At 38.3% G+C, this 24,862-nt stretch overlaps 1 protein-coding gene across 5 annotated transcripts in view; it reads left to right on the top strand.

Moving 5' to 3' along the window:
* The window catches only part of HAPLN1 (hyaluronan and proteoglycan link protein 1), a 70,557-nt gene that overhangs the window by 22,905 nt on the left and 22,790 nt on the right, over positions 1-24,862 (top strand). For 2 of the 5 annotated variants that reach the window (XM_027038818.2, XM_015074919.3), the window contains exon 2: positions 14,963-15,091. In XM_027038818.2, coding sequence (XP_026894619.1) covers positions 14,989-15,091 — 103 coding nt within the window. In that variant the 5' untranslated portion in view covers positions 14,963-14,988. Of the gene's footprint in view, positions 1-4,986; positions 5,214-13,795; positions 14,320-14,962; positions 15,092-24,862 lie in introns of those variants that run through there. The other 3 variants (XM_015074921.3, XM_053224645.1, XM_015074920.3) reach the window with 3 other exon arrangements.

The following is a 24,862-nucleotide window of genomic DNA, read 5'->3' as shown; positions in this document are numbered from 1 at the left end:
ATACTATGCCAGTGAGTAGACATTTATTCTGTCATTCTGCAGGAGACTAAACAGAAATTTATGCTTTTGCTGAACAGGGTATTTTGCAAAGATGTGCCTACAGTATCACTAAAAATGCAAATTTTGGGCAAGGGTTCCTTAAATGAGGGGCAAGCCCTTCCTCTCAATGGGAGAAACAGCAGATGCATCCTTAGGCCATTCACTACATACTGAGAGAATATTTGCCAATTGTGCAGTTTTTAAAAAATTGATTTTGACTGGACTAGATCATTGAGGTTAATGATTCAGTGAGATCATTGTCTTTTCCTCTGTGTGTGTGTGTGTGTATGTGGGTGTGGGTGTGTTTTGCTTTTTAATAACTAGTTGCCCTTGTTATACCAGTTATGTTGAAGTCCTTTCAGTATTTTCAAGTACATTTCCTCTTTTGCATATATTTTAAAATACCTGTCACATTAACTATCTTAACTTACAAACAGCCAACTTAACTTATTAGCTTTTTTTTTCTCTAATGGAATTTTTACAGAATGAAATTCTCCCCTTGAAAATCAGGAATGAAAAAACAAAAACAACAACACACCCTCCCAGATGTGGAGAAAATAAACCTTATCCTGCTTTGAACTTCCCGAAATTTAATTGACCTTCTTTTGTTTTGTGTCACTTTGCACCCCACCTGTTTTACTCTCCTCTCCCACCCTTTGGCCTGGCAGTGTAGATTCAAGGACTTTCCTGAGTTCACATGCTGAGTCTCTGAAATGGCTGGGATGGCGTGAGGGGTGGGGCCTGTGCCTGTGTTGGCACTGGATTTGCTGCACTACATTTTTAGTCAGCATCAGCAGAATGAAGAGGTGACATGGTTGCTTCAGAATTCATTGCTAGAAATTACCACCTGAAGTCCAACCACACTGAGCCTTTTTATTTCGTTGCTGCTCTTGCTATTACCAACTCAGATGAGAATTAAAGTACGTGGCTTTCACTATCTTTGCCTCTCATATAAGCCAAGGGAGGGTTCTAGAAGCTGTGCAGGAAGAGACCAGCAGAGTTCAGAACCCCTCACTAAGGTGATTATATTGGACAGACTGGTCTTGTTCCCTATGCTACCTTTTCACCACTCATAACCTCTGCTTCTTTGTTTTCCTGGTCATGTCTTTCCCTTTTTAACACAGAGGTCAGATAATCATGCAAGGAGTTGGCCAGAGGGCATGATTCTTAAGTAAATTTAAATTAGCAGGTAGGAGGAAATGAGATAGAAAATTTGGCCTCAAGTCCTGTTCTTTCCTTTCCTGTTCTGCCCCCTATTTGACTGCATTTTACATCCCTAATTTTTGTCTGACTCTGCCTTCACTGGACGTACAACTTCAGACAATCTCCAAAGTACCAGTGTGAAGAAATAAAATGGGAAATACTGACGAAATATTGGCTCACTCACACTAAGCTTTCAGAGGCTTATGCTATGTTTATTTTCCACCAGTGTGAGAATACTCTATCAAGAAGATGGCTGAGGGATTGGTGAGAGAGGTAGAGGAGGTGGGCAGTTAGCAACGAGAGCCTGTGTAAATGCTTCAGTAACTTTTATGCTTTATGTTCTTCCACAAACGGACTACAAAAACTTGTGTAGACATACTTGAGAAAGGGCATGGGAAGACATAGGCCCTGGGCCAAAAGTGGTCTCTTATGTTAGATTATGTGCTTCAAATGAGCAGCAAACATGCAAGATATGCCCATGGCAGGTTGAGATTGAGGTAAGCGAGAAAGGATCGTAGCAATCCACACAAGCAATGGAGTAACTGAGTTACTCCGGTAACTAGTTAACTCTGGATCACCCTTACATCAGCTGTAAGTACTGAATAATTCATTCGTTATTATTCATGTACACTCAGAGGAAACTCACACGATGCTAGGAGTATCTTTATAAAATATCATAAAATTCTGAAATCCAGTTTTTGTCCTCAGTGGGGCTTAAACTTCTGTAACATTAACATGGAATCACTTTGAGGTGGTTCATTAATCATTTGAAAATTTTATGATTGTTTCATGTGTATAAAATGTGATGATTGTTTCAATAGGCTAGTTGTGTGTATGTGTGCGTGTGTGTTATGTCTCATATCAAGAAGGCTAAAACATATGGTTGTGTAGGTTGTGTACTTGCCATCCATTCTGCAGTGCACAGTGCAACACCAATGCCCCCTGAACTCCCAGTGGGTCCCAGGGGATATCATGGTAGATAGTTTCTACCCTTCTGGAGCTTGCATTCCAGTAATTACGCACCCATGCAATGGCGTATATTCTGCTCTTGAATCCTACACAATATTCAGAGAACTACTTTCAAGTATGTGGCTTGACACTCTTTTGATATAACCCAGTATGAAAATGTATTAAATTTTTGGTGTGCTCTGTGACTATACTGATGTTGAATGTAGAGTAACATCTGGGTGAATCTGGCATTTCGGAACAGTAAGTGAAACCCAATACTAAAAGTTAGCCTAATAGGCTTTGAAATGTTTACATCATACTTTTGTAAAACACTAGAAATCTTTGGAAAGTGTGTTACGGATGCATCTTCCTTAGTCAATAGAACACGACACGTGTAAGAAAATCCCTGTTTGTGATGTGCTCTAGCAGTTATATGTTTAGGGTATTAATTTGAGATATGTAAAGATAAACTAAGCGACTTGCAGTGGTGGTGAAGATTTGGTTAGAAAGCCGGCTAGCATCAAGAAAAACGCAAATTAGCGTGCCCTGGATGCCTGTCCAACCACACTCCAGCTTATCCACATCGCTATTCTGGTTATCCTACTCTGCAGTCACTCGGGGCCTCGTGCAACCGTTCAGCGCCCCAAGGCCTCTCCCAGCTCATTTCCTTTGTGCGTGCTATTCTGACAGACAGCAACATCCTCTGCCCCCTTCTCTATCTCCTTGTCTTGCAGATCCATCTGTGCCATCATCCTCTGCGAAACCACCCCTGTCCCCTCCCAGGCTGGCTTAGGTGCCTGCCAAGGCTGCTGTGTCCTACAACTCCAGAGGGTTCCCATCCCATTGCATTCTGGGGAGCCCTTCCTCTTTCTCCAACAGCATCCCGAGTCATCTCTATGCACTTAGCATTCTGCTCTGTGCTACTTCTTTGCAGCCTCCCTGAAGGGTGACTTTGGGATCTGAAGCCTTATTTCTACTTGCCTGGCATAAAGTGGTGCTTAGTGGATAATTATGTGAATTGTGGCTTCGTATGGCACAGTACATAATTTAGGGGCCCTTAAGCTATGTAAAGCTGGGTTTTCCCTCTCTGGATCTGCTCAGATTGTTCACTTAGCCTACCTGGTGGGTTTTTCTTGGTTGTGATTTCTGTACTTCAAGTCATTTCTCCCATTTCCAGTGGCTGTTGCTGCCGGCCGCCTTTTTCAGGTGTCCATTAGCACTAAGGAGCACTGCTCCTTCTCTTCCAGTGGCTGGGTTTTTCCTCTCCTTCTCCTCCTCCTCCCCCCTCCTCTTTCTCTTCCTCCTCTTCCCCTTCTTCTCTCTCTCATCTCCCCAGTTCCCCATTCCCCTCTTGCTTCTCTTCTCTTCTTCTGTTCTCTTCTCTTCTCCTGTTCTTTTCGTAGGCTTCTCATTGGTAGGGGCTTTGGCACTTTAAACGACTGCTCACAAAAGCACACTTTTCTAGAACCCAATCTCTGAATCAGCCATGGACATTTTATTGCCCATGACATTTGTAGCTTTAGTGGTCCTCTCGGTATTTGCTCTGTAGCATGCACTGCAAATTATTTTCAGGTGTGCAGTTATTACCAACATCTGAGCACAGTGACTGAGAGCTGTGTATGTGCTGTTTTTGGACAGCAGTTTCTTTTTTGAAGAGTTGTGCAAATGTTACCATTTCTCTTGCTTTCTAGGTACTGTGTATTCTCAGGATCACATTTCATCACCTAGGTATAAATACATCTGCATACGTGCTAAAGTTAACAAGGTAAAAGAGATTACTCATAGGTCCTTAGTACACAAATAATTCTCAACTGTCATTTGCTCAACATTGATGAGAATTTGGGACTTTTATGTTCGTGGAATGAATGCTGCTTTCTATGAAAATTATGGAAGAGTAAAAAACATAGTTTTTATAGTTGTTCCTTTCCTCTGAACTTTGGCAAAACCCACCCAGGAACAAAGGCACCTCTCCTAGGCTCTCACTTGCAGGGACTTGAGACCCTCCATTAACATTTACAAAGCCACGGTCACATTTGAAATGGAAAAGACCCTGAGAAACTTAGCATTGGTAACTCTAGTGGTGGGAATTTGGAGCCAGGTTGAAAGGAAGGGTCTGTGGAAGGGGTGGGGGTGGTAATTTTATGGTGTTCAAGGACACTGAAAACCTTTGAGATTCAGGTGTACATGTTTTCCTTACTTCTTGCGAGAATACAACTCACTTTTATGTTTTATACTCATAGATGATTATTTGGTTCTAAGTCAAAGGCAAGCCTAATACATACTACAAAAGTTTTAACTGATATTATTATTTATAAAAGAGAGTTATAAATTATGTAGATATCTTTAGAGTCTAGAGTAGTCAGTTCTAAGTGACTAAGTCAGTGCTTCAGCGCCTATAAAGAAGATTATTTAATGATTTTAGTTGCTTTCAGAATGAACAAATTCCTCAGCTAAAGAAGATGTAAATGAGGATAATTTTGTTTTAAAAGCTTAAAAAATACTTTCAAAGATTACTATAACTTAAAAACCTATCAAGATGAATTCTTAGGCTGTATCTTGCATCATAAAATCAATTTGGAAACTTAATTTAATGAGCTTAATTGTCGATATTTGCCAAGTTAATTGAAGAATATTGTATTCTCCCTTTTTGTGCAGTGTAGACACAGCCTTTTGGGCTGGAACAAGCTTTGTTACTCATAAGCCAATGAACTGAATTCTGATGAGAATTGTGCTTTGACGTAGGATGTGAACCAATACTAAACCTGCCTCGGGGTCTTGGAAGAGACCTTAAAAGTGGCAGCCAAAAGAGGTGGGGACTGCACCAAGCAAGAAGGAGACAGAAGTTTCTGCTGCAAACAATCATTAATGGATTTTTTTGTTTTTATCATGACTTAGTACAATCAGATACCTCAGTAAATCATCGATCATAAAGTTCTTCCTTGTATTTAGTAAAAAATCAGAATTGACATACATTTAAAATCTTTCTACACCTTCTCAGAGTCTGATCACCGTAAAAAATATATGTGAGTTGCCTGATTCTTGTTGTTTGTCAACTATTTTAGAATTAGATGTGGGATGCCGTGGTGAGTTTAGAGTTGGGTTTTGCATTGTGTAGAAAACTTGTGACTGTTACATTGTGATGCCACCAAAGCTGTCTTGTAGATGATGTGCAGTTGTATTTTTAGATCCAGTGTTAATATAATGTTTAACTGAGAGATGTTGAAATTTTTGAGCTTTTAAAGAAATGCTAAGATTTTAAATGAAACGGAGTCCTAAAATATTATTTTGCTAGCTCAATTAGACATACTTTCAAAGATGGTTTAATTGAAAGTGATGTTATGATGAGTTTTTTACCCATATAAACCCTGCTTCTAAATATTTTATTTAAAAATTTTTCTTTCAAATTCTAAGGCCTGTGGACGTTTGCATCCAATTACTAGTATTCATAGGAGCTAGATTCTAAACTCGTTTTTATGTAACCCACACTTAAAGGCAGTTCTAACAGTTCTCAATTTTATTCATATTTGCACATTAAAATATTAAAAAGGGAGTTACTTTCCATGGTTTTAAGATGATGTAAATGAGTAATAAAAAATGGAAGTGGTTTTATTTTATGTGCTACTGTCTGTTTTTGGATTTGTTATTTGCTAGGACAAAATGAGGTAGCAATCTAAATTCTTAATCTTTTATATATATATTGATTCTTTTATAATGTTTTATAGCGTTTATATGTCTACATTGTTGGTTAAAGGGCTCCTTTCAATCTCTTTTAAATGCTGTGTTTAATTAAGTTCTATTTGAATTGCCGTTCACTAGGGAATCTGTCTACCTTTATAGAGTTCTTAATTTAGTGCCAAATTCCTAGTTCCATGTTCAAAAATCATTTACTGTTACTGATAATGACAATAAGTCATTTGATTTCACACATTAAGAAAAAAATATTTTTGAAGTCTAATTTTCTATTACTCAACGTAAGTTGTTGATGCTACTGAGATTTTTGATCATGGAATCAAAGAGGAATGAATTATAAAATGAAGTCTTTCTTGCACAAGTGTGCCTAGCAAGAATACTCTTTAGAGCATGCTTATTGACTCTACAGAGAAAGCTTTTTTTTTCCCCCCCAGAACGATGCTAACATAGGTACATGCTTTAGTGTTTGGTTTTTGAAGAAATTACTCTAGGCTAGAAATGAAGAAAATTTTAGTGAAATTTTTATTTTAGTCAAAATTTAGCATGTGGACTTACTATTTCTGTAATATAATCATTATTATAATGTCAATATAATGCAGGATTTAGCCTAGTAAACAATAAAGAAACTATGAGATGGCCTGAGAAGTGGCAGCAACATTAATTTATATTCTAACAAATTGAATTATCTTTTAAGAATTGTTCATGATGTGATTTGATTTTTGACCATTTTCTTTATGTGTAATGATAGGAAATGAATATTTTCCTCTGTATTCCATGAAGGATGTACTTTTAAGAACAAGCAATATAATATTCATATCAAATATACTCTGATTTTTAATGTTCTATGGTAAAATTATGGTTTTCAGGGCAGCAAAAGTAGGATCCATTCACCAAAGATAAATAGAAAGGATGAGAGATTTTCTTTTAGCATCGCCGTCATCAAAATGTATTTTTGTTAATATGTTAACAATGTACTTATTGACTTCCTCTACTAAGAACTGTCTGGTTAAGAAACAAACTACTAATTATAGAAGACATGTTCCTGCCTGAACCTGAAAACTTAGAAACCTCATGTAAAGGAAAGCTTTTGAGTAGACAGTGAGAACACCTGCAGATAGTATGTAGCCAGAGCTGGCAAAAATACACTAAAGCTACTGTGCAATTTCTTCTACACTCTAGGGCTTTGAAACCATAAGTCTTCTTGTCCACCTATCATACCATTTTTTTTCTCCAACAAACTGTGAATTGTATGCTAACAGTAGAACCAGAATATTGGAATATATTGACAGCATGTCTGTGATTTCCTTTGAATGACCAGAAAGGAGGGTCTTACTGACTGTCCATATAAATGTGCAGAGAAACACATTTTTAAGTATGTAATTTCAGAATGAATAGGTGTGTCTGTGTCCACATGCCATCCCACCCATATGATGTGGCTACTCATGCAAAGTCACTAAGAACATATGATCACGAGAAAGTCATCTTTTACTATAGTTACAATGTACATTCTTTCCTTCCTGTCACGTGAGTGAATTTTGACAACTACCTGTCCTGTGGTATTAACCCACTTCGAGAGATTCTTGGGTTAAGAGGACACACTACAACATTGGAGAGCCATAGTTTACTCTGCTTACTCTTTTCATAGAAGAAAAATGAGTCAAATAAGATGTAAAATAAATATAAAATACTATATTATATCTATAAATCCATCTCCAACCTCAATATGAGCTGGGATAGATAACACAATTCCAAAGGAAGGTATTGCATGCCAATAAACTTTGAATGACATGTTTGCAACTTTTAAGTATTACTTTCAGTTTAGGGTTTTACATAGTTTATGACCTAGACATATCAGAATCCTGCTACATGTGCTTCATTCATTTATTCATCCAGCAATGCCAGACTGTTACTCAGAAACAAGTTCTTAAACTTATTAATATGTGTATGCACTGCTTCCTCCACACCCCCTAGATATTCAATAAAAGCTTGCAGAATTGAACACTATAAACATCAAATACAGTTCCTACTTTTATTCATGCACGCCTTGTTTCAATTTATTTGGGAAAACCTATCAGCAAACAAAACCACTGTAGAACTCTTTCATAAAAATGGTTTGGGGGAAGTCTAACTCTTAGCTCAAGAATCATTTAAAGCAGTTTCAGGTGGGTCAATGAACAGCTTGAGCAAATGCACTTTGATTAAGTGAAGGGATTGCTGAGTTTGTCCCAAACTCCATCAATATTCTCTCAGAGAGAGCTGGCAAAGAATAACCAGCCAAAAGCAGTAAGTGAATTGAATTGGCTATTTAAACAAGTATTATTGATATCATCCCTTTAAAAATCCATGAATTTGTTTGCTGAGGAGGACAGTCCTAAAATGCAATATAAGTAGACTGGAGGAGGGCCTGATCTCTCCAGTAGGAAAAAATTACATAAAAACAATAATAAAATTGTATATAAAGCATTGACATTTGTCATCAGCTTTTCCAATTGATGGATAAAAAACTTGACCCCTTCAAAGCAGCTGCATGACTTCTCTCAGGGTCACATAACTAGATAGTGGCAGAGCAAGGAATGAAACTAAATTCTGCCTTCCCTTTTTTACCCTTCTACCCTATCTCCCCATCTGCCTAGAAGAGCTCCAATTTACACGCTACTGTTTTCCATGTAATTATAGTTTTCCTGTACATTCTATGCCCTGGTTTGTATGATAAATCAGATGATTGTGTCAAATATTGAATAATATGATAAATATAATAAAATATAGGAAGAAGAGAAGAGTGGAGAGGTAGGGTAAGATTTATATTCAATGAGTGGAGAAATAGAAATAGAGAGGAAAAACAAGAAGAGATAAAACAATGATGGAAAATGTAGAGAAAAATTGGAAATAAAGTAGGTGATTTCAAACTACAGAGGAAGAAAAAGAAGTAACTAATACATTTTAAGACGCAAGTTATTCTGAGAGTCATGAGGATCCTAGGAAGCAACAGACTGACCACGACCAGATTAGAAAGTGACCATGGCTGGCCGTCTAATTCAGGGCATCATAAATGCTCTTTAGCTTCTCCAACAGCTTGTGTTTTCATATAACAATGCAAGATGACAGGCGAAAACGCCACGTTCACTTGAAGTTTATATAGACTCACTCCCTGAGGGGAGTTGTATCATTGAACAAATATTTCTTTTTTTTTTTTCAATTATGGCTTTTCTCTTGAGCAATGGGTATATTCCAAGCAGTTCAGCATTCTACTACCCCCATGTGTGCAATAAATCTCAGGGCTTAGGTAAAAATCCAAGTGTCCCTCTGCACACTGAACAATTCGAACGCATCATTAGGGTCAATTCCTTAGCCATCATTTGGGTCAAAGGTCTGACTACTGGATTGCACCTATGTGTAGAGTCAAAACAGAAAACAAGGGCTCCTGGGTGGCTCAGTCGGTTAGGCACCTGACTTCAGCTCAGGTCATGATCTCACGGTTTTGTGAGTTTGAGCCCTGTGTCAGGCTCTGTGCTGACAGCTCAGAGCCTGGGGCCTGTTTCACACCCTCTCTCTCTCTCTCTCTGCCCTTCTCCCACTCATACTCTGTGTCTCTCTGTCTGTCAAAAATAAATAAACATTAAAAAAAATTTTAAAAAGCAGAAAACAAGGCCAACCAACAACAGTAAAACAACAGAGAAACTGACATAAGGTTATTCTTTTTTTAAAAAAATTGCTCAACACACAAAAAATATACAATTTGAGAAGTCTACAACTCTTAATTCCATGAAATAAAGACCATTCTAATAGCAAAAGGGTAAAAGAAAAAAAAAGGTTACTTCAAAAAAGAACTAATTTTTTAATGGATTAACGTTACCTAATGAAAAATTACACTTTTGGAGTACCTTCTCTTTCGTTTTTCTTTTTTTTTTTTTTCATTGACCAAGTTTTACCACTGACCAAGTTTGAAGAAACACTGATCATAAACCCTCTTCTGCCTGTAACTAGATCAGACTTAAAAGATACCGAAGAGGAAAAGATTCCATCTATTTTGAAGTAATTCTGTCAAAGGAGATTCTTAGTCAATCTTTAGCAACCTTTGTATTGATTCTTGTAATTTCTAAACTAAGTTTCAAGTACTAAACTGAAACCTGGTTTATTTCATTAAGTTCTCAGTGGAGAAGAAGTAACTCTTACCATTCTCCATATAATAATAAGTGTAACTCTTTACACAGTATTAAACTCTCCTCAGTCTCAGCTGCTTTAGTCCTCAAAGCTGTTTCTCCCAGATTCAATTTTCCATTCATTCTTCCTCTTGGCACAGGGAGGTTCTGGGTGCTGGGTGTGCAGTGAGAAAAGCATTCATACTATGCACTCAAACATGTCTTGTGCAAACAGGGCTGTGATTAAGTGCTACTCCTATAACCCAGTGAGAAAGGGATGAAAGACAGCATTCCAACCTGTGTGAACTGTAAGAGATCTGGGAGACCTGACTGGGAGAGTTGAAGGCATTTCTCAAGGCACAAAGGACAGACGCCATGAGTGGCGCTGGAGAGCGCAAGCCAGAGCTCAGGGGGTCAGACTGCCCAGATCCCCAGTTTCTCGTTTTATGTGCTTGGGACTCCACCACTCCGACTCTGGTTCTGTAACTAAAATGTGTATAATAACACAATTCTTCAATTGCATTGTTTTGAGAAATAATAATTAAATGGGTTCAGGAAATGTGTGGCATAGGCCTCTCGGCACAGAAAACAGCACCCATGCCTTCCATTGGGTTTTATTAACCTACTACCTCAAACAGTAATTTTATTTTTTGTTATTTTCTTAAACTGAAGTAGAGTTGACACACAGTGTTACAATAGCTTCAGGTGTACAAGAGTGATTTGACAAGCCTATACGTTACCTTGTGTCACAGTTTAGCTACCATCGTAACACAAATTTTAGCAGTGTTTAAGAAATAGCAATTGGCGGGCGCTTGGGTGGCTCAGTCGGTTAAGCGTCCGACTTCAGCTCAGGTCACGATCTCGCGGTCTGTGAGTTCGAGCTCCGCGTCAGGCTCTCTGCTGACAGCTCAGAGCCTGGAGCCTGTTTCCAATTCTGTGTCTCCCTCTCTCTCTGACCCTCCCCCGTTCATGCTCTGTCTCTCTCTGTCTCAAAAATAAAAAAATAAAAAAATAAAGAAATAGCAATTGGCCCCATCGCTATTAGACTACTGGTATTGGTATATCTATACTTGTATCAAACTACTAGACTTCTATATTGACCACACTATCTTGCTTCCGAATAGCGGTTTAATTATCACCAAAGCAGCACTGGAAAATTACAGCCCTATCCTATGTCTTTGACCAAGAACACAGGCATTTCTGTTTGAACCCATCTTGAAGCTGGCTGCAGCATCAGGCAGCCAGGCTTGGTCGGCTATAAAAAGAGACGTCAATGGTGTGAGCTGCAGGTGAACTGAGTGCTAATTCAAGGTTGGTAAATAGGTGGTGGTATAAAGGTCCCCTAGATTTCCTAAATTTTACTCATATCAAAAACTGAAACTTTTTACCTAACACACCTGGATATTCAGAGAAAATGTTACAAAATGCAAATAAGCAGGATTCAATTCATTCCCTCACATGACCACCTGCTACCTCCGAGGCATCCTTCTCCACTGAGCACCAGCACGCAGGCCTCTGGCACAGCCCTGGTGCTCTAGGACCGCACCCTAGGACCTCACGTCGCAGTGCAGTTGGCTTCGACACCTGAACACTGTGGCCCTAAAGTTCGTTCTAGGGGAGCTTAGCATGTCATAGTCCCACGCTATCCTGCCTGGAGTGTGTTAACGCCAGTGAGGGTGCTTGAAAGTGTGCACCGACCCACGCCTGTATTTGAATCACAAATCACTGAAGATGTGCCATATCCTTGTTAAAATGAAGATGGTGTGTGTGTCAGTGTGTGTGTGTGTGTGTGTGTGTGTGTGTGTGTACACACGTGAGCACCAAGGCAGTGTTTGTGGCCCTAGGTTGGTATCACAGGTGAGGCAGGGCACAGTCATATTACAAAACTGCCATCTGACTTCTCATCTATAAGCTGTAGGAAAAAAAAAGTTTATATTCACATATAACACAAATTAAGGTTTTAAGAGCTTGGTAGGTTCAAGTTAAAGAGGCTAAATAAAAAAGGCAATAAAACAAATAACAAGTTTCACTTTCAGAGCAACAAGCGTAGCTCAGGGTAGGGGTTGCTTTTGCTTGAAAGCAAATACAACTTACTAGATGTGTGACCTTCAGCAAGGTAACTGTCCGTGTCAGGAAAAATGGAAATTTTGGTCTCACGGTCTCAAGGCATTGTAGGTATCGTGCTTAGTATAGCACTTGGCAAATAGTAGACATTCAATTAAAAGGAACTGCTGTTGTTATTATTATTGTTATTATTATTTATACCCCTCACCCCACCTGGGATGTTTGCATTTTAAAATTGAGCTGTTGGACAATGAATATGTTAATTCAATGGAAAGAACCTCCAGTGATACAATTTCTAATTCTCTGGTATGGAATTAAAGGAGATGCACAAATTTGTGTGGAATATGCTTTAAGTAGAAGTGAATAAAAATGAGGATGATTGTAGGTCTAGGATGTTCAACTGTAACAGTGTGCATGTGTATGTGTATGTGTGTGTGTGTTCATAAATTTTGCTGTAAATGACCACGCAAATGTGGAAATTAACATAGCAAATTCTCTGCTTCTGCTCATCTGATCCCTCACTTAGAATTTTTCCGCTCTTTAAGTGATGAAATTATATATGCTTTCCTCCCACTCCCTCTTCAACATTTCCCTCTCCTTTAAAAAAAGAACTTTTTAAATGTTTGTTTATTTTTGAAGGAGAGAGACAGAGTGTGAGTGAGGGGGAGGGGCAGAGAGAGAGGGAGACACAGCATGTGAAGCAGGCTCCAGGCTCTGAGCTGTCAGCACAGAGCCTAACACGGGCTCGAACTCTCCAACCTTGAGATCATGACCTGAACCAAAGTCAATGCTTAACCACCGGAGCCACCCAGGTGGCCCCACATTTCCCTCTCCTTTGATTCCTGTAGCAGGGTGAGAGCCCATGATACCTCTTGTGTTGGTTTCCCCACTGTCTTATGCTTGAGTATGGAATTGTCCCCATTATATTCCAAATTCGAAAAGATCACTTTTATTATGTGTATTCACCCAAAGTACAGTTGTGGGCTGAAAAGAGGTAATATTTGTTAATAATAATCCTATGGACAAAAGTCAGTATCTTCAAAAACGTAATCATTTCTGGGGCATCTGGGTGGCTCAGTTGGTTACGTGTCCGACTTTGGCTCAGGTCATGATCTCACAGTTAATGGGTTCGTGCCTCACACTGGGCTCTGTGCCGACAGCTCAGAGCCTGGAGCCTGCTTTGGATTCTGTCTCCCTCTTTCTCTACCCCTGCCCCACGCATGCTCTGTGTGTGTCTCGCTCTCTCAAAAATTAATATTTTTAAAATTAAAAAAACAACAACAAGCATTTCCAAAAAACCCTCAGAGACACAGTCAAGTGAACTTCAGAAAATAAGATGAGCAAATCAAATAACATTTTAAAAGTGACACCCTCAGTGTCCTGGAAAAGTAAGTTTCTTCATTTGCTCATCCACTGTCTTCTTTCTGTGTCATAAGGAAGAGAAAGAAAAGGGTTCAAGCTAACCTGAAAGACTGAAGCCACAGGCACCACAGCAATGCCCAGTGTTAGGAGAACGCAAAGAGGGATTTCTGTCCCAGGAGAGACGGGGACACCTGTGTCTCATGTGTCATCAGGCTCTGGAGTCAAGGCAGGCCTGCAAGGACCTCCAGGAACAGACTCAGTGCTCTGTAATGAGTATTCCAGGGAGTCAGGCTTTCCTGGAAGAAACAAATTAGTGTGAGAAGCCAGTACTGTGCAATTTCAGTTTTAAAAATAGCCAAGTGTTGTTAAGGCTGCGATGTGCATGGGAAAAAAAAGAAAGCCCTTGTTAATATCTGCCTCGGCTTTTACATGGAAACAGAGGAGCTACACTCAAATTCTTCCCTGGCAGCTATTGCCAAGGTCATAAGGTTTGTATCACTTGGAGTCACTTTTTGGCCCTTCCAATGACAACGTTTGGGGGCATTGTGTCCCCTTTGATCAAATTGGTCTCGCAGTAAAGAACAGCCAAGTGAGGGCTCTGCCTCTTTCACTTAGGACCAGGGCTGTGCTTAGCTGTCGTCTCAGCCCTTCATTTGCATAATTGCCCTGGGAGGCTGGCAGGGACGCTCCCTGCAGCCGTGCCTCTGCTGACTGCAGAGACCCCACCTGGCACTCTAAGTTGGTGCGTCAGCATTTTAGGGAGGAATGAATGAAAAATCAATCAGGATGACTGCAGTGGTACCATGCACAACTCTAACCTAGTTTGTCCATAATCTTCAACTCTTCACCATCAACCCAAGCAGTGTTTAAGATGGTAAGTGAATCTGTAATAAATGTGCTGCTTTTACTTAATCAGGGATTTTTGTTTGTTTGTTTCTTCTTCTTCTTCTTCTTCTTCTTCTTCTTCTTCTTCTTCTTCTTCTTCTTCCTTAGAACAAGCAAATCCCAACTTGCTTAGGAATCCACATGTAAAATGAATGACGATGTCAAGTTTCATGCAAATGTTTTTCATTTGCTCCGGTTTAAGATTCAGTTTCTAATTAGACCCGGTGATACTCACGTGCAGGGCAGCTATGTCAGATGGTGGTTTTGTTAAGTAATACTTCAAATTCAGAGATCAAAATAATTTTTAAAGTCTTTTTATATCCTTGCCATATCTTTTTGTAACTAATTGTAACTCTCTATATCAAAACAATACTGATTTACATCTCTAGATTTACAATTCTGCAAAGATAGAGTTAAACACTATTTGGACTCTGGCTGCATAAGGGAAACTGGGTTTGTTCAAAGCTGCAGTCTTCAGCTCCCAAAGACAGCTACAGTAACTTTCTGAACAGATTGGGTTAAATATTTTTACAGACCCATTCTATGATGATAAGGCGGTAATAAGTTGTGCAGTGCAACACTCCAAAGGGTTCCAAATCTCACAAGCCTCTTTGTATGTGATGCTCTCACAGTGAAGAAGATTCTTTGGGTTATAAAGATGATGAAGAGTCTACTTCTCCTGGTGCTGATTTCAATCTGCTGGGCCGATCATCATTCAGACAACTATACTCTAGATCATGACAGAGTTATTCACATCCAAGGTAAGAAAACGCAGGTTCTCATGAAAGTCAAATTAATTTCAAGTTACTTGGAGTTGGGGTGCTTGGTTGGTGTTTCTTAATTTTAGCTCTGCTGCATTGGCTTTTTCTTTTCCTTTCTGTTAATTGGTGAACATGCTTTTCTGGTTTTTGAATGCTATTGCATTACAGTAAAGAATTGAGGACAATTAAAGCAGAATGGCTTAGGAATGTCCAACTGCAAGGGGCTGATGCAATTTGTTCAGGGCTTTTTACTACGGTTGGTGTCTTCCAAGTAGAATGAAGGGCATAAAGTTTATTTAAATGTAAGTGAAAGGAGGGAGAAATAGGAAGTAAAACTCACGATGGAAAGTCATTCTGTTCGAGTAATCATTAAGAAAAACCATGTGAAAATGAAAGTGGGACAAGCTAAGGTTCAGGAAAGAGTAACTCACTTTACGACAATCTCTGGCAAAGCTTTAGTTCCCATAGACCAATGTGCTGCTCCTGCATATTTTGCAGCTCAGCTGAATCCTAAGCTTGAGAGCTGTAGCAGGATTTAAGGCTGCAGTAGAATGCAGCTGTTTCCTCAGTCCCAGCTTCAGACGAGGGACATCCTGCACTAAGAAAGCCGACAGACTTATGCAATAAGAAAAAGATAGTTTGCAGCTTCTCTCTTTGCCCTTGTAGGCTGAATAATTAAAATAAGAATTATAGACTTTAACAGTTCAAACACACGAAGATATTAATTTTAGATGAGCTCGGTTTGAGGACCAGAGGTATTGTAAGTTTGCTAAGAGACATAAAACATTAAGTTACATCTTCAAGGTCAAAAGCATAGACTCCAAAAACCGCATCCACTGTTGGAAAGTATGGTTGGTGAAGGTCAAATGCTAGTCTGGCTAGAAGTATTTTCCTGTATTATATTATGACTACACAAATCGAATTCTGAATTTGATGACGTCTAGCTATTTTAGACATCTCTCTTTCAGTTCTCTTTGCTTCCCGCAGCTTTAAGTTTTCCAATGTTGGACCATGAAAAGGAATTATATAATCATAAATTTTACTATGCAAGCTGCTGACTCAGCTGTTCCCTTGAATGTGTATAGTAGAATCCAGGCTGTCTCCCAAAGACTATACGGTATTTACACATAGAGATTTTCTAATGAGGGATAACATCCTTTAACATCTAATCACAGAATTAAATGCAGCCAAAATAGGAATACCTAGTCATTAACAGTAGCAGTTTGAAGCGCTCTATAAAATAAATTCTAGCTGTGGTTTCAAGTAATTATTAAATTCCTGTGACATTATGAACTATGTACAAACCGTTTAGTCTAAAGTGCACCCAGAGTATGCAAATATTATTTTTAAAACGTGTTAACATGTTAAAAATTACTCTGGGGAGTCTCTAAGACTCAAGTTATCTCAGCAAGGAAAACTTGGTTTGCTCCTGCCTTTCCAACCCATATATTCTGCTGAAATTTAGTGCAAAGGAATTTCTTACACAGGGATCAGAATTATCCAGATCATTTGCATACACTACCCAACTTTTTTAAGTGACCTGGTAGTCCACCTCATTTTAATTGTAAATTCCTATTCTTAGAAAGTTACTCACAGCTTTCAAGTAATAACACTCATAGGCCTATACTTTGCTTGTGGAAGTTGTTAATGAAAGGTGATTTGGGACAGTATTCTGATGCTAGGTCCGTAAGTCAGAATTTATTTTAAAATTGCTCTAAATATTCATCATCTTTACTTTTGTTTAATAAAAAGTTTTCTTTTTCCTTTATGATTGTACTCAGATGGAACTTTCATATTCTTCAGTCCTTCAGAGAAACACCTCCAGTGGTCTGCCACAATTTCCGTTGTCTTTTACAATACAAAAGTAAAGCAGACAGCAAAGTAGATAATCACTGAAGTAGGCAACCTTCATTATTTGCTGAAATACTACATTATTTTCTCACATTTGGAACTGTTATTAATCAAACTTGGCCCAGAAAGGATTCAAGGGAGCTGAAATCCTTGTGAATTTTCTATGAATTTTGCAGTCAGATGATTAAATTAGGAATCTAAATCTCAGATTCCTGAACTGGACTGAAGAGCAGTATATGCTTCTCTCAGGGATAGAAAATTGCTCAAGATTCATGTTACTGCAAAAATACTTCTTCTATCTCCCATTTTTCATTAAATATCGATTTTTGTATTCTAAGTTCTCCAGGCCTAAGTAACACCCAGAGGAATAATGCTCATCACCCTCAAATTCTCCTTGGCTGCAATGGTAAAGATGTTCAACACTTTAATACATCCTTGAATCTCATGCATAAGAGTTACCTAATTAATTTTCTGAAGGCTTCCTGCCAATTTTGTTTTAGAAGGTTCTATGGAGATATAGGCACAAAAAAACTTAATCTGGTTTTTTTTAAAAAAAGTCAGATTACCAGGAAAAAAAAAAAAAAAACCAGCAAGGGTAGGTCCCTGTGCAAAGTGTTTCTAGTGAAAAGAATTTTCTGGTGATGAAAAGTCTCCCAGATTCCCATGGGGGGAAACACAGCTTTAAATACAATTGCAGGCATACTAATTTATTCTTTTTTTTTTCTTGAATCAATTTGGTTACACAAGAAAGCAAATGTCACTTGACCATAAAGTCTGCTAAAAATGAGCAGTCAAGATATTACATTGGCTGTCATGCACTGCTCTCAATATAGGAGAGGGCCATTTCCTCAAGTACTTGTACAGGAAGAGACAGTTCTCGTTAATGCCTTCTCCATAACCCTCTCAAATAATGGATTATATTCCTCATTTCATAATGTGCCTAGTCAAACAACTTCCAAATCCTTTGAAACTTGAGATCTTTGGGAAGGATTTTGTATGGAAATCCAAAATACACAGAAGCACAATTTTTTAAATATTTGGATCAGGCCCAAAAACTCTTTGTGTAGACTTTCAATGACTAGTAGAAGTTCAGAGATGATGAATATGCTTTTTAAAGTCCAAGTCTTAAGACAGAAGAGAAATGTTGTGGTCCTTTTCCCATTGACCAATGTGAAAAGCAAAGCAGGTACAGTTATCCTGAACATGTAACTGTTTGACCTTATCCAGGTCAGAGAGCCAGCACTTCCTGCCTCTGGTGTTCAAGAGAAGGTCTTCTGACGGCAAATTCAAGAGTTTTACCCATTATGCCACTTACTGGCTTTAGCGCTTGGACAATTGATCTCTTCCAGTCTCAGTTATCACATCTAGGAAACTGGGCATGATCACTGATTCCAAAAAGTTTTGTGAGAATTAAATTAGGTAATACATGGAAAAGTGCTTAGTACTGAACCTGGCACACAATAAGCTCCCATTAGATAATAGCTGTTGTCGTTGTGGTTATTACTTCCTAACCATCATGGAAAACTGGTTTTTATGGGTGGAGGGGATGGGCTAAATGGGTGATGGGGATTAAGGAAGGCACTTGTGATGAACGTAAGGTGTTGTATGGAAGTGTTGAATCATTAAATTCTATACCTGAAACTAATATTGCACTGTATGATAATTAGCTGGAATTTAAATAAAAAGTTGAGGGCCGCCTGGATGGCTCACTCAGTTAAGCGCCTGACTTCAGCTCATGCCATGATCTTGCAGTTCGTGAGTGTGAGCCCCGCATCAGGCTCTGTGCTGACAGCTCAGAGCCTGGAGCCTGCTTTGAATTCTGTGTCTCCCTGTCTCTGTCCTTCCCCAGCTTGTGCTCTGTCTCTCACTGTCTCTCAAAAATAAACAAACATTTAAAATAAATAAATAAATAGTTGTGAAGAAAATAATAAAAATAATAACAGCAGCAGCAGCAACAACAACAACAACAAAACCCTGACTTTTAAATAGAAAAAGGAGCACAAATACCAGTGGAAAACCAGTGGTTATCTTTTCAAATTCATTTGTTAACAGAACCATATCATTACCTTAGCTCTAAGGGAGTAAACATTTTATAAGTTGCCTCTTTGTCCTCCTTAATTTCACAATTTAAGATTTGTTCAACATTGTTAAACATCATCTTATAATTTTTACTTTCCTATGGAAACTGAAGCTTTCCAAACATAAGTAATATTTCCCTTAACATACTTACTAGGTAAACACAGATAAGCTACTTTAAATTTTTTGAAAGAATATTAAAAAGAAAGATAATGTGTACCAGGAACCCTTGACAGAAATGGACATTCCCACTCATTGTGGTTGGTCCTTCCGTTCGCTGTGTGTCCCAAACGACTCCTCTGTTCCAGTTTAATGTGCGTTCCTTTTTGCTAACTAACGTGCCTCCCTTGCCTCATCAGACCGTGAGCTTTGTAATGCCCCAACTGTATAGTAGTGCTTGGCACATAGTAGGTGCTTAACATACGTTTGTTGAAAAACGAGTGAGTGTAATGAGATACTTCCAAATTATTGCTATCGTAATGAACATTTAAGTCCTGTGTCATTCACAGCATTTAGCATATGTGACACTTTACACTATAGGATTGCTTCCATTCTGTAATGCTGGCATAAGTTAAATCATAGTTTATAGAATTTGAGAATTCAAAAGAACTAGTGTAGATCATCTAGACCAATAGCCCATTGTACAAATGAGGAAATCAAGACTCACAGCCTTTACTTGCTTGTCCCAGGTTGCATGGCTGATGAGGGAATTGACTCTCAGCTAATGCCCTCCCTTTCTTCAAATCTGGGCTCATTTCTCACTTTCTTAATGAAATTTCTCTCTCAGCAGCATTCTGCCCCTCCTCGGACACCCCGATCTCTCTCACACCTTCTCTTCCTTTTCTCTGTAGCGCTGATTATCTACCCTACTTATTATTTTTAACATTTATTCATTTATTTTTGATACACACAACATGAGCAGGGGAGGGGCAGAGTGAGAGAGAGAGACAGAGAATCTGAAGAAGGCTCCAGGCTCTGAGCTGTCAGCACAGAGCCCAGTGCGGAGCTCGAACCATGAAGCAGGGCATGATGCCCTGAGTCGAAGTCAGGTGCTTAAATGACTGAGCCATGCAGGCACCCCTCTACTCTACTTATTTTTATGTAATTGTATCCATCTCTGCTTCATGTGTCCATCCACTCCACAAGGGTAGACAGGGATCTTCGTCTGATATATCCAGTCACCTGAACCACTACCTGGCACATAGTAGGTGATCAATACATGTTTGTTGAATAAATGCAAGACCAGAATCCAGGTACTTTTTCTAATCCAGCCCTATTCAGTGTTACCAAAGCCATGAGGTGTCTTTCTAGTTCGTGGAATGACAGGCAGTCGATGAGGAGGACGATTGGGAGTGTGGTAGCAAATTTTGTTTGCTCGTATGCATGGCTCCCATCCTGCACACAGCATGTTACGCTCCATGAGAGTCCACCAGAGGCAGGAGGCAGCAATCTTCCTGATGTGTGTAGGCAGCTTTGAAGAGTGTTCGATTTATGTTTGGTCACTGCAGTGCTATCCTGTTCCTTATGTAATATCTGCAGAGTTGGGATCTGGTGGTGCAGAGTGGATCACAATGGGTGGAATGAATTTAATAATGTATGATCACAAACCGTCTGCAGAGCCAAAGTTTAATGTGAGAACGGGATAAGTGTTATTCCAGCTTAATTTTCTCTCTTCCACTTAAAACTCATTTGGACTCTGAGTCTGTCTTGAAAAGTTAAATTAATTCATTTTTGTAGTTTTGAGGCAGAATAATGCTATTTGGCACAAATTTAAAATCCACAAAGATAAAGTATATTTTCCAAGTCGCACTTACAGAAATATATATACTATTGATAATTCTATCTAGAAACTACTGGCTATAAAATATCAGCAAAGTTAACCATAAAATTATAAAACTTAGCAACATCATGAGTATTGAATGAACTTTCTGAAATCTATTAGTTTACGATAGGACATAAAGCCAAATACGATAATAAGAACCAACTATATTAAACACAGGCTTATCATTTGGTCAAACTAAGAATATGAATATAATAAATGAGCCATCAAAAGAAGGAAAATAATCATGTACTGCACACAAACGTACATGCACTTAGTGGGGCTGCTATAAGGGAATACCATAAATCGGCTGGCTTACAAATAACAGAAACTTATTTCTCACAGTTCTGGAGGCTGAGAAGTCCAAAATCATAGCACTGGAATATTTGGTGTCTGATGAGAGCTAGCTTCATGATTCACAGAACAAGGTAGAAAAGAACAAGGTAGCCCTCCTGTCTCTTTTCTATAAGGGCACTAATCCCATTCATGAGGACTCATACTCATGACCTAATCACATACTAAAGGTTCTACCTCTACAAATCATTACTTGGGGATCAGTGTTCAACATATGAAAAAAAATGTTTAAGTTTATTTATTTTGAGAGAGAGAAAGTATGAGTGGGGAGGGGCAGAGAGAGGGGGAAAGAGAGAGAATCCCAAGCAGGCTCCACACTATCAGTGTGGAGCTCGATGCAGAGCTCGAACTCATAAACTGTGAGATCATGACCTGAGCCAAAATCAAGAGTCAGATGCTTACTGACTGAGGCACCCAGCTGTCCTTAACATAGGAATTTTGAGAGCATACAGACATTCTGTCTGTGGCAAGCACCTACTCTTACAGGCATTAGGGACAGAATGATGAACAGAACACACAGTCTTTGTCTTCATGCAGCTTTTTATCCGGTAAGAGGATGAAACAGACATTACTATGAATATAGAACTAAGGACTATGATAACTGATGGAAAAATTATGGAATGCCACAGAGAGAACACCATTACCTACTATTACTTTTATTTAAACAGAAGCATTCAAAAAAGCAGTTTCTTTAAATTACAGATAAAAGTCAAACATGGCAACACCTTTCTTCAACTATATAGTCCTGGATACACACACATTGTATAATTATACATGTATACATACGTACTCAATGCTCATGAATAGAAAAGGCAAGAGATTAAATGATTATAGATTAATATATAATTTCTATAAATTCCTTAATCTTGATTCAGAAATACGTATATTTGATACCAACTTTGCATCTGCTAGCCCATGCCCTAGCCTTCTCTGCATTTGTGTGTCCTTTTGAGAAAATCTGAAGTCAGGCACTTGATGAACATTGGCCTCTTTCAAGCAAAGCACTGGGTTATTCTCTGAGGAAGGACAGACCGCGTCCTCAGTGAGATTACCAACAAAATTATGGCAACAAAAGGTAACCAAAAAAGAACAAAGTAAGTGTTAAACAGAGGTGGAAACATGGAGAAAAGAGTAAAGAGCTACTAAACAAAAAACTCTTATTGTTTAGAACTTTGTATCCATACTCACTAAAGTTTTTATCACTTAGTAGATTTAAACTCATAAAATACATCTTAAGAATATTTCTAAACTTGTTACTGAGTAACCTAGAAGGCTGATTCTATGTTATTCTATAAAGCACATTAAAGCAACACATTTTATAATATTTCCAGGTATAAAAACCTACATTTAAAAATCTCTTGGGCCCTCCTGGATGGCTCAGTTGGTTAAGTGTCTGACTTTGGCTCAGGACGTGATCTCACAGTTCGTGGGTTTGAGCCCCATGTCCAGGCTTTGGGCTGACAGCTCAGAGCCTGGAGCCTGCTTCAGATTCAGTGTCTCCCTCTCACTCTGCCCCTCCCCAGTTCTCTCTGTCTCAAAAATAAATAAACATAAAAATTTTTTTTAAATCTCTTCAGGTAGCAACAAATTCACACCAACAGCCATTGCTTTCTCTGTTCCATTCAGGTGCTGATATGCGCAAATCATGCAGGAAACCAATAATTATTTGGAAACTTTCCCAAATACTGAGAAAATCCATTTAATACAGAAACCTTTCCCTTTGGTTGCAGTTTTGCAAGAACCAATGTTGACTCAGCTAAAGCACTGACCTATAGCTTAATGGCTTAATGTTAAAGTAATTTCAACATGCTATGTTTCTTTGACTTTACTAGATATCAAGAAAAAATAGATTTAGATTTCTTTATTGATTTGGCGCTTTATTTTAAATGTGAGGTAGAAAATTACTATTTTAGGAGAGTCTTTTGGAATAGAAAAATCTACCAAAATGGTAAAAAGTTAAAATATTCAATTAGGGGTTATCAAACTGATAATATCCAGTGGGGATAAATCTTTGTTATGGAAATATTTTTATTTCAAAATGAAGACAATGAAAGAATAAGAAATGTAAAATTTCTATAAACCTTCAGAAATATTTTGTGTGTATTGTAGTAGCACTAAACATATGTGCCCTCAAAAATGTAGTCAATACAAAGAGTAGGTATTTTAATCTTATTTAAATTACATATGTTGGTTACTTGACTTTTATGCTTACTCAGTGACTAGTTACCACATGTATGAGCTCTGATTAGTATGTTTTCACACACTTATGGATTATTCTGTGAAGTATATTGAACAACTGAAGTTAAACAAGAATTCTCCAGAACTACCTTTTCCAACCCTGCCCACTCAGAAGGGTCAGGGACATTAAAGATAAAAACACATAAATTCGACAGTCCATCACATATGAATTAACAAGGCATGTTAGAACAGGGAACATTCACTATAGTCAAGTGGGTCAGTTAGGTGAAGAAGGAAAAAAAGGAGTGTCCTACCTTGTTTCTAAAGAGGGATTATAAACTTTAAATAAGAACACCACTGAAAACCTATCCTTGAAGTATGGAGATTCCCACTTCTAGATGATTCTATTTGTAATCATGCTTGCTTTGTCTTATTCCTGGAAAGCATTGGAAATGATGTCTGTGTATTTGGCTCAGAGTTACAGAGTTATTCACTGAATTATAGTGAAAGCACAGGTGAACAAGAGATGTGGAGGTTGAAGATAGGTAGGTTTCCTTATAAGTCACGATAGGCATTATGTAAATTTCTTATGTTCTTAGTTACAGGACTCTATTTTTTCACTATGGATTTTTGATTATCTGTGGCTAATTATGTTGGTAAGAAAAAATAATTAACATCTTCACACAAGTTTATTTTTCCTGTTTTGTTTTTTTAAGAATAGATGGGTAAATTTTAAAGTTTTCTTCCCTAGTGTAATGTGGGTTATGAATAATTATTACTTTCTTTTGAAAAGTATCATAAGTTATACTGATACGTTTTAAATCTCCAAAATCTGCATATAATTATTTTTAATTCTCACTTTGCTTTTTCTTTTATCACACAATCATTAACAAGGAGTCTTGTAGCGTAAAATAATGAAAAGCTGATTAGATGCTTAATACTGTACTTCCCTGAAATGTTTTCAAGGAAACAGAATACCTTATTTTAAAAGATGAATAAAGTAATGGGTTTTTGTAAACTGCCTACAGTATACTAAGATTGTGAGGGGGCCTCCAGGGGGGGCATGGGATGAAATGCTGTAGAGGAGAGTCAAGCAGGGTTCTGTGAGCTGAGATCTGAATAGTAAGCAGGAACCAGTCACATCAAAAGCCAGGGACAGAGCACTCCAGGTAGAAAGAGTGAGAAATGAAAATTCTCTGTGATAGGACTAACATGGTGTCTTTAGGCTGGAAAGAAGCTGGAGGCACTGCAGCCTCACAGGGAAGAGGGTGTGATTTAAGATGAGTTGGAAGAGTAGGCAGGAGTGAGACCACATTGCTTTGTATTTGGTCTAGAGTTCAGACTTTATTCTAAAAGCATTTGAAAGTGGTTACAAGGTTCTGAGCAAGACAGTAATGTCATATGGTTTACAAATACAAAAGTCCACATTAATACTGAATTATGACGTGCCAAGTGGAAAGGTAAGATATTTAAGAAGGTCTTGAGGTACTTTA

This window comes from Acinonyx jubatus, chromosome A1, assembly GCF_027475565.1.
Source record: "Acinonyx jubatus isolate Ajub_Pintada_27869175 chromosome A1, VMU_Ajub_asm_v1.0, whole genome shotgun sequence".
NCBI classification, from domain to species: Eukaryota; Metazoa; Chordata; class Mammalia; order Carnivora; family Felidae; genus Acinonyx; species Acinonyx jubatus.
Note: the sequence above shows the minus strand (reverse complement) of the source record. Positions and strands in the feature narration are given on the sequence as shown.